Source organism: Eptatretus burgeri, chromosome 2 (genome assembly GCF_056783735.1).
Source record: "Eptatretus burgeri isolate ZD-2024b chromosome 2, Ebu_testis_v1, whole genome shotgun sequence".
In the NCBI taxonomy this organism is placed as follows: domain Eukaryota; kingdom Metazoa; phylum Chordata; class Myxini; order Myxiniformes; family Myxinidae; genus Eptatretus; species Eptatretus burgeri.
This window is the reverse complement of record NC_140962.1, coordinates 131,492,621-131,510,381: the sequence shown is the minus strand read 5'-3', so window position 1 is coordinate 131,510,381 and position 17,761 is coordinate 131,492,621. Positions and strand designations below refer to the sequence as shown.

At 44.4% G+C, this 17,761-nt stretch overlaps 1 protein-coding gene across 5 annotated transcripts in view; it reads right to left on the bottom strand.

Annotated features, from left to right (window-relative positions):
• The window catches only part of LOC147033154 (adhesion G protein-coupled receptor A2-like), a 112,546-nt gene that overhangs the window by 30,256 nt on the left and 64,529 nt on the right, over positions 1–17,761 (bottom strand). For 4 of the 5 annotated variants that reach the window (XM_085871251.1, XM_085871253.1, XM_085871254.1 and 1 more), the window contains 11 exons: positions 14,374–14,569; positions 14,087–14,236; positions 11,150–11,329; positions 10,727–10,939; positions 9,212–9,419; positions 8,891–9,105; positions 7,720–7,844; positions 7,461–7,584; positions 787–932; positions 592–687; positions 1–374 (listed from right to left, as the gene is read on the bottom strand). The exon at positions 1–374 is cut by the window's left edge and continues 648 nt beyond it. In XM_085871251.1, coding sequence (XP_085727377.1) covers positions 1–374; positions 592–687; positions 787–932; positions 7,461–7,584; positions 7,720–7,844; positions 8,891–9,105; positions 9,212–9,419; positions 10,727–10,939; positions 11,150–11,329; positions 14,087–14,236; positions 14,374–14,569 — 2,027 coding nt within the window. The remainder of the gene's footprint in view (positions 375–591; positions 688–786; positions 933–7,460; positions 7,585–7,719; positions 7,845–8,890; positions 9,106–9,211; positions 9,420–10,726; positions 10,940–11,149; positions 11,330–14,086; positions 14,237–14,373; positions 14,570–17,761) is intronic. The other variant, XM_085871252.1, reaches the window with a different exon arrangement.

Here is a 17,761-nt window from a genome sequence, read left to right as displayed (position 1 = left end):
AGCCGAACAGATGTGTCCCCGTGGCTCTGAGCCAAGTGCTTGGACCATATTCTTTATCCCAGTCTTCTACAGCACTTTGAGACAGACGTTCTGCCTTCCTTTCCAATCTCTCATTTGTCCTGTTTGCACTCTTCACCTTCCCCTCAGAATTCGCACCCACATCTTTCACAGACGGTCTGTTCAGGTTGTTGAGGTGCAGTGAGGTAGAGGTTCCGAGGCCAGAAAGGCCTGGGTGCAACTCTGTTGAAGGGGTAAAGGAAGATACAGATGCCAAGCGAACAGTGCTGCCAATGAGGTATCCCACAGTGAGCAGAAGAATCATGGACAAAGGACCCAAAAAGGCTCCCATGTTTGCCTCCCATGCCATCCAACAACTGAAGCAGATTGGGTGGGGTATAAAGACATAGTCATAAGTGTAGGAACATCCGTAAGCAACTCGATAATAAACATGACTCATAAACCGATGCAAGTTAGTCAAAATTTCAATTGATATTCTGAAACACAGCCTTCTGATTTGACTTCAGCAATAGATGATGATAAAAAAAAAATCGAGGAGGCTGGAATAATTAAGGTGTTTGAAGTTCTACTTACTATCCAGTATCAGGCATCTGCCCATAGTTCTCCAAGCTGGCAGCTCCAGTGATGCCACAAACGATGAGAGGGATACCTGAGCCAATGAGGTAGAACCTGGAAGAAGCAAGGTAAGTCGATGAAATGAGTGAGGAAAGGCTGAAGAAGAAGTGCTAAGCTCGCGGAGTCCAGCAGGTGGTGGAGTCAATCTGCTACCTGAGCATAGGTCGAGGAAGTTTGGGTTCATCTCCCTCAGAAAGACTCTCTGGAAAGCGCGGTGCGAGACCCCTGCAAATTCCACGAGTCATCAAAGCAACCCACAGGGCAACGGACAGTGATGAGTAATGCAGTATCATCCCAACCTGAGATGGGAAGATTCAAGGTTAGAAGCCGCCAGCTTTCCATAAACACCAACTTATTGTTCAAATTTTCAAACTCTTGCAGACCACACTCCCTCTACTCACTGAAACAACAGGCCTGCAACATGACGTGGAGTTGGTTTATTAAAAGAGAAGCAAAATTAAGGATTTCATAAAGAGAAAGCACTGAAAAAATACTCATGTCAAGCTCAAAAAAAAATAAATTAAAGGGTTTTGTTAAATCTCTTCTTACCCCCCCCCCTCCGAACCCACCCTTTGCAAACAACATTAAATCAAATTATCTTTTCGCCCAAGATAAAAGCTGGTACCTTTTACCGGTGATGATATGGTGATATTACAGAGGAAACCATGATGCCTCGCACCAAATGTGCAACAACCTTCGATACCGAGTTCGATTCCACTGACAGTAGTGATTATGAAGTGTACAACGTGGGAAAAAACTGTATTTTGAAGCAGGAAGTGTAAATTAATTAATACCAAGTGGGGTTGACTGCCTGTCATCCTTCCGAGGTCGGCAAAATGAGTGCCAGCCTGCTGGTGTCCTGTGTCGGAGTGGCAACCCGTCCAGGATTGTGCCCAATAGCCAAGGAGACCCCTTAGGCAGCATCAACACTCTGCACAGAGTATGGTCCCAATGGATGGATGGAAGTGTAAAGGACAAGAAGTGCAGTGGAAGTCTGGTAATGAGAAGAAACACATGCTGTGCTCTATTGGCATTAGTTGACCGATCACCCAGAAAGGTAACAAGAGAGAGAGAGAGCCAGTGAACTTGGCATTTCGTGGACCACTATGCAAACTCGCATGAAAACAATCTTCAGTTGAAACCCTGGCGTCCATCATTTGTGAACAAACTGAGCGATGCCGACATGGATCAGCGTTGTGCATCATTTGATATCTTACTTGACACCTTCCTGACTGCCCTGTCTCGAGAAAGAGTGTTGTTCTCGGATGAATGTGCCATTTATCGAAGCTCATAGGCATGAAATATGGTGTTGTAATCCAAGGAAAATCCACATTTCACATTCAAATTGGAGCATCATCCTCCACAGGCAGGAATGACCTCAAGACATTTATTTGGTCCCTAATTTTTTTATGGACGTACGTCAAAATGGCGTAAGTTAACGAGCATATATTAAGAAACTGGTTGGTACCACGACTTGATACTGCGGGAATATCTGAAAGTGTCTGGTTTCAACAAGATAGCGCACCCGCACATTTTGCGTTGCATGTTCAGAACCATCTCAATGGAGCGTTCCCTCAATGATGGATTGGACGTGGATCAACAACATCACCGGCTCCTCTACCGTGGCCACCACAAAGTCCAGATCTAATGACTCCAGACAACTCTTTGTGGGGTTTCATCGAAGAGAAAGTGTCGACAAACCGGTGGTTTACGATTGAAGAATTACGTGCTGCAGTCATGGCCTCTTTCGCCCAGGTGACTCGACAAATGACATACAAGATGTCCAAGAGGACCTGGCGATGAATTCAGTGTTGCGATGAGAATGATGGAGTGCATACAGATACAATGACTGATTAATTATTGTAAGCACTTCACAATAAAATCTGTCTATTAAAAGAGGTTAAGAACGAATGCTTTACTGGGGAGAGGTAAAGTGCCTTTTAGGTCACCTTGTATCGTGTTGCATAAGGCCTAAGTAACATTTGCTCTACGGCGAGGATACGGCGGCCATACGCCCTCTGAATTGACAGAAACGTGCGGCGGCCGCAGAGTTTCTGCGGAGGCCTCAGGGTGGCCCTACGCCATTTGGCTATCTTTTACAGGCCGTAAGGTCGCAGTGGAATTATAACTTTTTTCATTTCTACGTTCGCCGTAGCAATTCGACAAGCCGAAACAAAAGAAATGGTAAAAAAAAAAATTAACCCATTCGTTACCGTCCGTCTGGCCGCACGTTCGCCTTAGGGCCCCCCTGTGGTCGCCTTGCGTCTGCCTTGAAAATTCTATGGCTGCCACAGGAACACCCTAAGGTCACCGTGCGACATCAAATCAAAGACCGTACGGCACCCCCACGTTTTCGGTCTCCACAATTTATAAATATGCCGTGCGGTTCCCTGAAAAATAAAAACATATGTGACTGCTACTTTGTGTGACCGTGGAAATACTGCGGCCGCCGTATAATTGCTAGTGGCCGTAGATTTTGGAGACCCCACGGCCGCCGTGGCAAATGTGACCTCGGCCTAAGCAATGGCTCCATGTTGTGTAGACCGTACGTGATGGAGCCCAAGCCAGCCTCAGAGCCAGGCATCGGAAAACTGAAATATTTTTTGAGCAAGAAGTAGTCCCTTGGGCCATGTGTACTTTGAAACGTTTTTGCCCAGATATGTGCCAAAAAAACAACAAAACACTTGGGGCATAAGAAGCCACTTTTTTAATTGTTCAAAAACCTCATCCATCCCACATGATGAGGAGGCCAAACACCAAAGAGCCCAGACCAACGTCCAAGTCCCGAGCCACAGAAGCGAGTCTGTGTGGGCCAACACAATGTAGAGGCCTGATCCTGTGGAGCCTTGGGCTGACCTCCAAGCCCCTAGCACTGATTTGCTGCAGTGATCCAACTTTTTCATCTTTTGTATGCAGCACAAGGCTATGGGGTAGCATCATTGGCTGAGGGTGCGGTTCTGCCACTGATGCAATATCTGTAGGTTAGGGCAGGAATTTGTAATTTGTTCGATATTTTGAATTCGAGAGCTTGCCTCCCCTTCGTGAAGGACACCGTGGGATCTTTAGCATCCACCAACTAATGCCAGTATACAGGACACCTGGTTTAATGTCCATCTGAAGCACGGCACACATAGTGATGAATCACCATGACAGTGAAACACCAGGATGAGAGTTGATAGCTTGGCTGAGATTTTAACCCAGGCTAGACAGCTTAGAGACAAGTGGGCATTACCTCTTGGCCATCCTGCCAGCCCAGTGATCCAACTATTTTTTTTTTATACTTCTTCTTCTTCCTCTTTCGGCTTGCTCCCGTTAGGGGTCGCCACAGCGGACCAAACTGTCTCCATTTTGCTCTATCCTCCACATCTTCCATTGACACTCCAACCACCCGCATGTCCGCCCTCACCGCATCCATGAACCTCTTATTTGGCCTTCCTCTTCTCCTCCTGCCTGGCGGCTCCATCTTCAACATCCTTCTCCGGATATACTCCGTTTCCCTCCTGTGCACATGTCCAAACCATCTCAATCTCGCCTCTCTCACTTTGTCTCCAAACCGTCCTACCTGCGCTGTCCCTCTAATACACTCATTTCTTATCCTATCCATCCTCGTCACTCCAAACGAGAATCGCAGCATCTTTAACTCTGCCACCTCCAGCTCTGCTTCCTGTCTTTTTGTTAGCGCCACCGCCTCCAAACCATACAACATAGCTGGTCTCACTACCGTCTTGTATACTTTCCCCTTCACTCTTGCAGCTACCCTTCTGTCACAAATCACTCCTGCAACTCTTCTCCACCCACTCCATCCTGCCTGCACTCTCTTTTTCACTTCTCTCCCACACTCTCCGTTACTTTGGACAGTTGATCCCAAGTATTTAAACCAATCCACCTTCCCCACCTCAACTCCTTGCAACTGCACCATACCACCACCCTCCCTCTCATTTACGCACATGTACTCCGTCTTACTCCTACTGACTAACATTCCCCTTCTCTCCGTGCGTACCTCCACCTCTCAAGGCTCGATTCAGCCTGCTCCCTACTCTCCCTACAGATCATGATGTCATCCGCGAACATCATGGTCCATGGAGACTCCAGTCTGATCTCGTCCGTCAACCTGTCCATCACCATTGCAAACAGGAAAGGGCTCAGAGTCGATACTTGGTGCAATCCCACTTTAACCTTAAACCGGTCCGTCATTCCTACCGCACACCTCACCGCTGTCACACTGTCCTCATACATATCCTGCACGACTCACATACTTCTCCAACACTCCCGACTTCCTCATACAATACCACAACTCCTCTCTTGGCACCCTATCATAAGCTTTCTCTAAATCCATAAACACACAATGTAACTCTTTCTGGCCTTCCCTATACTTCTCCATCAACATTCTCAAAGCAAACATCACATCAGTGGTGCTCTTTCCTGGCATAAACCCATATTGCTGCTCACAGATCGTCACCTCTCCTCTCAACCGAGCTTCCACTACTCTTTCCCACAACTTCATGGTGTGGCTTAACAACTTTATCCCTCTGTAATTTCCACAGCTCTGCACATCACCCTTATTCTTGAAAATCGGAACCAGTACACTTAATCTCCACTCCTCCGGCATCCTCTCACTTTCCAAGACTTTATTAAACAATCTGGTTAACAACCCCACTGCCATCTCTCCTAAGCACTTCCATGCCTCCACTGGTATACCATCTGGGCTAACCGCCTTTCCACTTTTCATCCTCTTCATAGCAGTCCTCACTTCATCCTTACTGATCCACCCCACTTCCAGATTCACTATCTCCACCTCTTTCAACCTTCTCTCTCTCTCATTTTCTTCATTCATCAGCTCCTCAAAGTACTCCATCCACCTTCTCAACACACTCTCCTCGCTCGTCAGCACATTCCCATTTGCGTCCTTTATCACCCTAACCTGGTATAAACCTGTCTTGCCAATCTTGCCAATCTTGCCTGTCACCCTAACCTGTCTTGCCAATCGGTATAAATCCTTTTCCCCTTCTTTTGTATCCAACTTCTCATACAGCTCGTCATATGCCTTTTCCTTGGCCTTTGCCACCTCTCTTTTTGCTTTTCGACGCCACTCCTTGTACTCCTGCCGACTTTCTTCATCTCTCTGACTATCCCACTTCTTTTTCGCCAACCCCTTCTTCCTTATACTTTCCTGTACTTCCTCATTCCACCACCAAGTCTCCTTATCTTCCTTCCTCTGTCCAGATGTCACACCAAGTACCTTCCTAGCTATCTCCCTCACAACTTCTGCTGTCGTTGCCCAATCATCCCACCCATCTTTACCACCATCCAACGCCTGTCTCACCTCCTCCCTAAATTTCACGCAACAGTCTTCCTCCTTCAGCTTCCACCATCTGGTCCTTGGTTCAGCCCTCACTCTCTTCCTCAACCTCACCTCTAAAGTCATCCTACAGACCACCAATCGATGCTGTCGAGCTACACTCTCCCCTGCCACAACCTTACAGTCACTAATCTCTTTCAGGTTGCATCTCCTACTTAAGATGTAATCCACCTGTGTGCACTTTCCTCCACTCTTGTATGTCACCCTGTGTTCCTCCTTCTTCTTGAAATACGTGTTTACCACTGCCATTTCCATTCTTTTTGCAAACTCTACCACCATTTTTTTTTATACTATAGTTAAATTAATAACTATTCAAGCGATTTTCAACAATGTCATGGAATTAAAAAGCTCCACATCCACCAAAGTTGCAGGAATCTTTGAGAGGAAAATGCAAAAGCACAGCCAACTCAACCCACTGGGCACCATGGTCTATGTGCTCCATCTACACCAAGAGATCATTGAAGATCTAAACACACATGGTGTATGTTAAATCTCTGACAAAGACCACACTCAGACTGAAACGTTATATTTTCTGAGCCTTTGCTCTGTTTTGCACCAACCCTTAATGTTGTTGTGTTCTGTGTTTTCCCTCTCTGTGGTTCTCGAGGTTTTATATATTATGGATTATCCAAATGAGAAACAGTTCTCTGATTATTTTGGAAAGTTCCACATTTTAAAACAAAAACTTTTTCAGTGGTGCAGCAAATACTTATCTAAAAGGAAAGAAAAAAAAAACGTTTTCTCTTCTATCCACGGTTCAAAGGTTCAGGGAAAAGGTTGTACATCACGTGCACGAGGACAAAACACACGAGTCGACATCAGTAGATTTTCAGACCGATGAAAATGGGTTCCCTTTCAAGGAGCTTCAACACAGGAGGAGGCCATTAGGCCCATGAAGCCTGTGCTATGATTGCCAACTTATGGTTGTTTCTCCGTGCTCTCTCTCCTTTTGAAATGTTGGCAGCACTTACCGTTTTTAAAAGACTTTGCTACGACTCAGCCAGGGTCAGGTTCGAACCGACGACCTCCCAGACTCAGAGTGGATGCTCTAACCATTACGCCACCATGACGAATTCGATGAGCATTAATCGACAATGGACAAACACACACATGGTTTATGGGATTTAAACTCAGGTGCCTCACATCAGGAGCCTGTGGTTCAGATGGCAACACCAACAGGTTAACTGTAATGTAGTAATGACTTTGTCTTGAATTCCATCTTAATGCTGAAGCAAGTATTTTCAAAGCAGTGCTGTGTTGACTGTCAGTGTCAAATTCTCAAATGTGAGAGGATGTGGTATGACACAGGCAAGATGGGTCAAACGGCTCGTTTTGCACACCCCACTAGATCGTGACCAAACTGGAATATTAAAAGCAGGCAAAAAAGGACAAAGAGAAGGGTTGTACCAAATCATCAACCCTTACAGAGCACTGCCTTCTGCTTCGCCCTTCTATAGAAGCCTCTCACCGCTTGGCACACTTCTGGTGGTTGTGTGTACACGATGCCTCCTGCGAATGCTCCCGTGGCGAGCGCAGAGTTGGCACTCACACCGAGAACAATGTGCCAAGTTTTTCGGGCCACTTGTATACTCCTGCACACTCATCAACACATTTACTCCAATTAATGTTTGTCTCATAGCTCAGAGATTAAAATGTGCGAGGTCCAAAGTGTGACAAATAAGCTGGCAACTCGCGGCACAGTGCAGTGAAGCGCTGAAACTCATTACCTGTGGAGCAGCACAAAGGTGAGAGTGGTGAGCAGCAAGCAGAGGAAGAGGAAGGCAGAGCCAGCAAGCAAAGCAGGATGCAGATGTCTGGATTGGTGATACCACCCTGGCCAAGCTGTTGGTACCTGCTCGACAAACATCATTTGTTGAAAAATGAAAACTACCAATTCATAAACCACCACCACTCTCCCAACTTCTCTCCAACATAAATGTAATGCCGAGGTGAAGAAGAAATTACGTCGTGCAACACCACCAACAAGGGAATACAACATGTGTTTTGAAAAATAACTTCATATGTGATGAATAATAAATTGTTTTTGATTTTACATGAGGTTTCAAGCAGGCAAAGCATTAGGCATTCCCTTCCTCCTGCTGGGAGGAGGGTGGGGGTTGGCAGAAGTTGGGGGTGTTTGCAACTGTACGAATCCTGGTTGTTATAATCTATTAATGATATAATTGAAAGGTTTCCCAGTAAAGTCACACAGCACAGACTTGAACTAGAACGGCACTCGGTAGAGTGCATACTTAAGCCAAGCTGAACAGTTTCCACTTTGTCTCCCAGCGATGGACCAGATCTCGATCCGAATCTGAACCAACATCTAATCGGCTTGTTCTTGTCACCTACTCAACTCATCCACCAAGTTTTGAGATATCGTGCTATATTTCGTTTTTGGCTCCATCTCTCACTGGTAAAGAACCACTTAAAAAATTTAAAAACTCTCGGATCCGAATCCGGATCTTCTACAGAATGGAATCAGTTCGTCCTGGTCACACACCAATCCTGTCCACCAAATTTTATCTGAATCTCGACATAACTTTTTGAGATATCCTGCTCACAGACAAATAAAGACAGACAGACAGACTGTGCAAGGAGTTAAAACATAACCTCCATCTACCTTTTGTGGCGAGAATCCAAAAAATACCCCCTCATCCCAAATTTAAACTTCCCCCAATTCTTGCAACGATTTGTAGGAAAACCAATTTAGGGACAAAAAAAAGTGGAAATTAAAAAAAAGGAAAAAAAAAAGAATGACTCCAAAACATGCCTGACAGAATCCCTCACAGTTTTAGAATTCTCCAAGATAGATTATCGTTGACTTTCTGAATGGTTAAAGCCGAAACATCAGTCAATGAACTGTGAGGCGTCTGTGACAAAAACGTGGCGTCATACCGCTACAACAGCAACGTAGTCCAGATGGTCGCATGCCAGACGCGTTACGTTCCCTTGAGGTAGTGCAAGGTCACAGTTGGCATCTCTCCACATTCCGCCTCCCATTGTGTTGACTCCACCGAGCTTAAAACGCAAGGTGCTTAGACGTCCATTAGGAGACGAGAGACGGAACGAAAGAGCAATGGGATCCGGGGAAGAAGTAATGGGCATGCCGTCTATTGGGGAGCAAAAAAAAAGCAATATCAGTGAGAACCCGGAGTGGCACCTGAAGAAGTTTGACAGAAGTAGAAAATTTTCAAAATGGACAACTGCTACTCATACCAAGTTCTGCATAAACCACTGGAGACACAATAATCCCTCCAGCTTTTACAAATCCTTCAACAACATCTGACGTTTCTGCGGCTGCCTGGGTAGGGAAGAGTTGGTGATCTCTGTACACGATGATGACCAGGCGGCAGTGGAGAGACGAGCACGTGTTGTTGGACAGGAGAGATGGCGGAAATGATATCAGTGCTTGAGGGAGGGAAATCTGGTTTGAAGGGGTGAGCAAAATACAAATTGGAGAACGTGTGAAATCACAAGGTGTTGGGAAACAAAACGATCTAGAGAGTTCATAGAACACGATACCCCGCACCATGTTCAGGTATATACTTGAATTTTAATACAATAATGATTTTAGAGATTGTTTAAGAAAAAATCCGGGAGGTTAGCGCTGTTGGAGCAGTCTTATACGCCACCTTTGTACACCACCCAATTTAACATGTCCAAGTACTGCAAAACTGGAGGTTCGGGGAAGTATTATGACAGGTGATTTGTGTTCTAATGTTCAAATATATAATTCAATTTAAATAAATAAAATAAAGAATGTAAAAGTCATATAAATAAAGCAATTCTGGTTTTACTGCTGTTTTACACGGTGTCGATCACACCACCCTATCAACACATTACATTAGTTCTTCGCACCTGTTGTACAAGTCCTTTATGACGTCCTTACAAAACGGTAGGTCTCCTGTTTGGAATGATTTTAAATGTTGTTTAACTGCTTGACAGGCACACAGAGTAAAAAAAAAAGTTATCACACTCTTCTCTGCGCATGTGTGGTCAGGACAAATTCAGTCAAAGTACTGTTAAACAGCAGACTTGTCTTTCTATTCATGTTCCGATTCGTGTTCAAAATAGAACATTAGATATAAATAAGCTGTTCCTCCATCATACTGATAAGAAGGACGGATGGACAAGAACCAATTGTTCCAACCCGAGTCCTACCAAACATATTGTTATGGATTTCAGAATCCGGTCTGATGAATGCATACACACATCCAGGTCTTCAGACAGTTATTTCCTTAAATGCATGTTCAGATTAGCCCCATCCCCCTGTATAATGGGATGTTAAAATGAATGTGATGCGTTGAGAAGGGTAAAGAATAGATCCCCTCTCTTATGGGAAGATTTTTTTCTTTACGACAGACACGTTTACACACATATCTTTCGCGAGCTCTGACGCACACCCTGACTTCTCTCGCTTTCTTTTTGGCTCGCTTGCCCTCTCGCTTCTCTTCTCCCTCCCTGGCTTTCTTTCGCCTCAGAACGGACCTCTATTCGTTTTATATCTGCGGGCCATCTCGGCAGGCGCAGTCCACCCCATGCTCACCCCGCCCCACTTGCACACGGTTACCATGATAACCCGTGCACTCTCAAAAAAGGCAGGCGTCGGCGCTCGCGAAAGAACGTTGCTGAGGAAAAAATAAGGGCACGCGTATTTCAGTAAGGAAAACAAAACAAAAAAAGTTCAACACATCGACAATCAATCTGGCTATGACAAACTGTAAAGTGAACCTTTCTTGGTGGTCCGAGAGAGCTCAGCGAACCGTTGCTGGCAGTACACTTGACTCCAAGTTGCCAGGTGGAAGGTTTAGTGTTTCGGGAGGATTTGGTAGTCTTGGACCCAAGGGGTCGTCGAGAGTCACGTTGGAGTGAGGCTAGGCAGGAGAGGCCTTTGTAAGTTTTGTGATGCAAGGGGAGGGAAATCACTGCGAGGTTGGTCGAGGCCTAACAGAGCAAGGGTGAACAGGAAGAATTGAGAGACTGAAGATCACTTGATGACAACATATTACGCATTGCAACTGTTGTAAATGCAAACAAAATCTTATCAAAAAGTTAAAGGCTCAGTCTAACATTTTAACTCGGGGGTGGACTTCCATCTAAGGAGATAAACCTCCATCACATCACTGCAAAGCAACTATCCATCATGGCATTCACCTTAGAGAATGAGAGCAAGTTTGGTGAAACAGAGTACAAGGATGGCGACATCGGTGATGAAACACGTGCCACACAGCGGGCTAACCGAGAGCAGGCCCCAGCCAAAGTCTCTGCCTCGTGTAGCACTTGTGTGGGTACCCACAATGCATTGCTGCAGAGCTCCAAAACAACAGTTGCTAACTGTTGAAAAGAAGGGAGGGATAATGGAAGTAAGTTGGAGAAAGTAGATGGAAGATGAAGGAGAGACACAGCAGATGATACGAGATAGCAGAGCTGAAAACATATAGCACAATCGGGAAGAGAGGGATTAAGTGGTCAGGCAAAAGGAGCTCTCATTCTCTTTAGGACAATAACAGATAAAGAATAAAAGGAAAAATGAATCGAGGAAGGAAGTGAAGAGCATAAGGGAGAATTGAGTAAGGAAAACAATTAAAACGAGGATAATCAAAGAAAGGAGTCATGCAGCCTGATTCGCCAACTTGACGCGATTGAAGTCCACAAGTGACACAGAGTATAACAGGAAACCCTTAAAAGCTGTTCAAGTAAATGTAATGTGACTACGACGACCTCACAGACAAGGAAAGCCAAAGATATCAAGACAATAATAAAACTAAAATGAGGTCGGGATAACGTACAACATTTGCGATGAAATTAATGAAATAACAAAAAACAGCAAGAAATATAAAAATATAAAAACTACAAGGTAGGAGAAGAAAGAAAATGTCCTATTGGCAATCTTCTTCTTCTTTCATATGAAGTGGTCGCCGAGTTGACAAGATTAGTTGCGCCAAGCACGTAACAGGGGCCCAAACTGCGAAATTTTGCACCCCATTAACCCGATGTAAAGCCAACCCTCTTACAGGGCAGGTTAACTGCAGTGTGTTTTCCCCTCCTCTCTCTCCCCTTTTCCTGTTTGCTCATTGCGTCCACCCGTTGCCCCACTGTCAGTACATTGCCTTTTTGTCCTGTGTTCCCCACTCTTCCAAGACGAGATTTTTCATATGAAAAATTAAAAAAGGGACACGAGAGTACATCGAAAATCTTACCCCTCAGTCTTGAGAAAAAAAGGACATGGGCAGGGTCTGTGAGCGGCAAATTTGACTGGTCGATATGACGTAAAATGCTGCAATATTTTATCCAAGTACTGCTAACCAGAAGGTTCTTGAAAGTGCCAAAAAGAGTATTTGTGTTCTGCAGTGTTCAAGTATATAATTCAATTGAAACAAGAAAAAGAGCAATGAGAAATTGCACACCATCGCCAGGACTTGTTTTGTGTGTTGTGTTTTGTGACGTTTGTGTAGTTTTGTGCGGTGTATTTTGTGTGCCGTTTGTGTACTGGGTGTTATGTTATTAATAAAATACATAATTAGAACTGCCATTTTATAAATGCTGGCAGTGATGACTGCTTCAGCCATTTCAGAGAAGAAGATTTTTGTAGGCTTTGAAAAAAAACAAAAAAACAATATGGCTGCCGAATCACGTGACCGATGACATCAAAAAAAAAATTTGTGGACCACTTTATCCCTAGATGACCCTCAAATTTTCATACTGATCGGATGTAGCGTTCATCATATGCAATTATGATGTCATAATGAAGGCACCTATGACATCATTTAAAAAGAAAAAAAATCACAAATTCCCCATGAGGAGTTCTTGCTATGTGCCAAGTTTTAATTTTTTCCTTGGTGCGGTTGCAGAGATACAGAGGCCCAAAGTTTTCCCGTTTTTCCAACATGGCTGCCACACCATGTGACCTATGACGTCATAATTACCATTGAAACATTCTATACGAGTAGTCGCATCAATGGTGAAAATTTTGTCTCAATCCGACAAGCAGCTGTGGAGAAAAACACAAAAGTTCTGTGCCCCCAAACAAACAAACGGACCCAAGTGCAATACCCTCTCCTTCAGCGAGGGTAATAAAATAAAGATTTAAAAGGTTTCAGAAAAAAAAAAATTGGGAGAAGTTTACCGTAATTGATGCAGCATCTTTTACACACCTTATTTAACACATTTGCATGCGTTCTTCATGCCTATTGTTTGTGTCCTGTGTGACATCCTTAAAAACAATAAGTTTCCTGTTTGGAATGATTTTTAGCTCGCCTGTTCGCCTCAGAAGACTGAGTGCCAGTGTACTGGTCCCGGTGTATGCCCCGGTTAGAATAGGTGTACCATATCCCTGTGTGTCGTAAGAGGCGACCAGGGTTGGCGTCAGGAAGGGCATCCGGCCATAAAACATTGCCTCAAGAAAAAGCCAAACCCCTGCACAGCAGGGAAAATGGCTGTAAAAACGGTCATTTTATATTATTATTGTTCGAAGAACAGAGAGCTATAGCGATAACCCCGGCGTGAGCATGAGCGTGAGCGTGAGCGTGAAAATGATAAAGTTTTTGGTGCAAGTTATTTCCTTTCTAATGTTTTTATCTACCACACTATTTTTTTACTGATTACAATATACAAATACATATATTGCTTTAAAATTATTTGGATCAGACTTCACTGCAATGCTTTATAAAAAATATTAGACTAGTCTTTTAAAAACGCTAAATGTATAAACAGGCGAGCATTGGGTGGCTTTGACAGCAACTCTCTGGTTTATTTCGTTTTGACTGCCAGACAGGCAGACAGAATGAAAAAAAAATTACCTCACTCATATCTGCGTATCTGCAATCGAAACGAGATTCCATACAATTTGCCAAATTCAGAGCCAAAGTACTACTAAACTGCAGGTTAGTTTTCCAATTTGTGTTCAAAATATAACATTCAATTTACATAGAGCTGTTCCTCAATCATAAATGACAGCAGACACAGACAAAGTGAACCAGTCCGCTTAACCCCACTTTTCACTTCACACGTGCGGGGTAATGACAGAAAACTGAAAATAAATAACTTGCAAAATAGCAATGAGTAAGAAAATTCGATCATAAGTCGTTTTACCTCAGGGATATGCAAGGTAAACGAGGTGAGTTTCTCAATGATTTCCGTGAGGAATATGGCATCAAGCGGGTCGGAGAAAGCAGCTGACTCAGCTGTATAGAGCAGCAGCTGGTGAGCAAAGGTCAGCACGTTGCTTATGTTAACAGCACTCTGGGTTGTGGGAAGGACAGAGGGAAAGAGAAAACAAAATTGGCATCGATATATAAATGAGTCGGAATGTTAGGGGAACTGGTGGGAAGAAGAAGAAAAGTTGAAGAAGCATCAGCAGGAGGCAAGTCGAGGTGTACATTTACTTGGCTGAACGTGTAGAGTACGCGGGTGTGCTCGGCAGCGTGCTGACAGGCCGAGTAGTCAGCTGCAAACCAGACCCCGGCCTGACCACATTTCCTCCAGGCAAACTTTTCTCGCCGCTCATCCCCGTGTTCTGACCGGGGCCAAGGACACGGCAGGGAGGTCGTCGTGCCAGTGAGGGTCCGTGGCCATCTAGAGGTTATGAAAGAGTACAAGACAAAAGGATGAGATTGTACAAGTGGAAGCAAGGAAGAGCCAACAGCTAAAATAAATAAAGGCATGTTTAAACTTCAATTTCAAATCTTCATCTTTGCCTCCGCCAACGAAGGTTGACGGTGGTTATGTTTTAACCCCTGTCTGTCTGTGAGCAGGATATCTCAAAAAGTTGTGAAAGGATTCAGATGAAACTTGGTGGACAGGTTGAAAGTGTGACAAGGAAGAATTGATTCAATTTTGGTGATCTGGATCCAATAAATTTTTGAGTGCTTCTTCACCAATGAGTGATAGGGCTAAAACAATATACAGCATGATATCTCAAAAAGTTGTGGATGAACCATGGCATGGCATTCCATAACTCCCACCCTAAGGCCAAAATGTATGGTCACACAAAAAAAAAAAAACAACAGATGCATCCTGGCCCGAAAGCTGAAATTCCAGGCCATACAAGAAACCAAAACTTTGAGAGTATGAGAAGTGATTTGGAAGCTTTATAATTGGGTAAAGTTAATGAGTGTGTGGTCTGCATCGGAGAAATGGGCAACCTTCATGGGCAAGAAGCAAAATGAGCAAGGAGCAAATGTGTAAGGTGCAGAGTAAGGCCAAAAAAAAAAAAAAATGTTGCATTGGCGTAACCCGCCCGACCCTAAAAATTCCGCCGACCCTACGTTTTTTTTTTTTGTTTTTTTGCTATCGAAAAATTTTGCCGACCCTATTTTATTGCTATTTTTGTTGTTTTGCTATCGTTTTCAAGTATCTTGTTGATTGCGATCGCGATCGCAAAAACCCGGAAGTGTTTCGGACAGAACCCGCCGACAAAAAGGGTGGTACTCGAGCCGGGGGAGATTTTGGGAGGGATTTATTAGGAAAAAAAATAAAAATAAAAAAAAAAATATCCCGACCGACCTACCCTATTTTTCAGTGACCCGTTACGCCAATGCAACATTTTTTTTTTTGGCCTAAGCATATTCCAGTGAGGTGCAAAAGTCGAGGCAGAAAGAGACCGGGGTGGTTTTGCAGGGAGAGAAGCATCATTATTAAGGAAAAACACCAAGCCGTCTTTACAGCCATTTTTCCCTGCTGAGCAGGGGTTAGCTTTTTTCTTGAGGCAATGTTTTTATGGCCGGATGCCCTTCCTGACGCCATCCCTGGTCACCTCTTATGACACACAGCGATATGGTACACCTATTCTAACCGGGGCATACACTGGGACCAGTACACTGGTACTCATTTCGCCGACCTCGGAAGGATGACAGGCTGAGTCAACCCCCTGGTGTATTAATTCAGCAGCAAACGGGGCTCGAACTCAGGACCTTAGGATTCCAAGCCAGCCACCCTAACCACAAAGCCAACATCAGGCTCTAAGGATAAACAGAAGGCATTTATTCAATTCAAAACAACAGGACTAGAGTCTAACACCAGTGTCTGATGAAACCGATATTAGTCAAGAAAATAAGTTCGGAGGCCAAAAGAGAATCTGAAAAAGGGCATGGCCAAAGATATTCCACATAATAGCAAAGCATTATTTAAAGAAGCGGTAAAGAACGGGTTAAGGTGAGTGTGGGCCCCTTAAGGAATAGGAAGGAAATGTCGTTAGAGTCAGGACAGGTACCGGAGAATTGGAGAATAACGAATATAACACCGATACTTAAGAGAGGATAAAGGAATTATTGGAGAACTATGGATGTGTTAGTTTGACTTCAGTTGTGGGGAAGGTGTTGGATGTTAATTAAGGAGTGGTTAGGAAACTATTCGAAGAACTGCAAACTAAATAAAAGCAGTCAGCATGGATTTACAAAACAGAGATCATATTTCACAAATTTATTGGAGTTCTATGAAGCAGTTTCTGACTGGGTGGATGAGGGAAGTGTCATGGATGTAGTATATTTAGACTTTCAGAAGGTATTTGATAAGGTACCAGAAAGGGATTGTTAGTTAAGGTGAGGGTTTGTGGAGTGGCCAGTAGAGTAGCAAACTGGATTGGAAACTGGATTAGTGAAAGGAAACAAAGAGTGGCTTTGAGTGGGAGGATGTCTTGCTGGGAGGATGTAAATAGTGGGGTACATCAGGGATCAGTATGAGGAACATTATTATTTTTGATTTACATCAACGATTTGGGTAGTGGGGTGAAGAGTCAGATTTCTAAATTTGCAGATGATATTAAGCTTGGAGGTAAGGTCGATGGCAGACAAGGTGGAGGGATGGCACTGTGGTGCATGTTCATTCTGCAACATATACTAACACAAATCAAACCCTGAAGAACCCGCTCCATGAGAATTCCTCCAGGGCAGCTCACAGGGTGACGGGACTGAGGCAAAGCCTTGACTCTCAGTCTCGGGGGGAAACCACGAGGCCATCCTGCTGGGTCGGGATGTGGTGGTGTGTCGGGGAGGTGCTGCGGTGTCGTCCAACAGACAGCGGTCTCCTTGGATTAACCTGAGGTGGTCTCTTGGGGTGGGTGCCTGGAATGTGCTCACTCTAAAAGAGGATGATCACCTGTGTCTGCTGTCATCTGAGATCAAGCATCTGGGCATCAGTATTACAGCACTTTCTGAGGTTTGAAGTCCAGACAGTGGTGAGATCATGGTAGGTGGCTGCACCTACTATTGGTCTCGTTGCTCTGATGAATACCATTCCCAGGGAGTTGCTGCAGCTGTGTTCAACAAGCTGAATCCAATGGCAGTTGAGGCAACACCGGTCAACAGGCATATTATGAGACTGAGGATTCGTCACTCTATTGGTGTCATTTCCCTGGTAGCTGGTATGTGCTTTCCCTGGTATGTGCTTTCCCTGGTATGTGCTTCGACCAAGGTGAGTGATCGAACTGAGAAGGATACCTTCTATGCCACACTCGAGTCGGTGATTGGTCAGTGCCCCAGGCAAAATACTCTTGTAAGTCTTGGGGTGCATCAATGCATCGACTGGCTCTGATAGGGATGGCTACGAGACATGTATTGGTTCCTATGGGTCTGGAACCAGAAACCAGAATAGCACCAAGTTCCTTGACTTCACGAGGTGTTGCAGACTTAGGGTGGCTGGGTCATTGTTTCAACAGCCACAGTCGCATCGCTGAACTTTCTTCTCCAATGTTGGTGGTGTGGCAACGGAGATTGATCATGTTCTCATTGGTCGTTGAACGTAGCTCCGGAACTGTTGGGTCTATTAGTG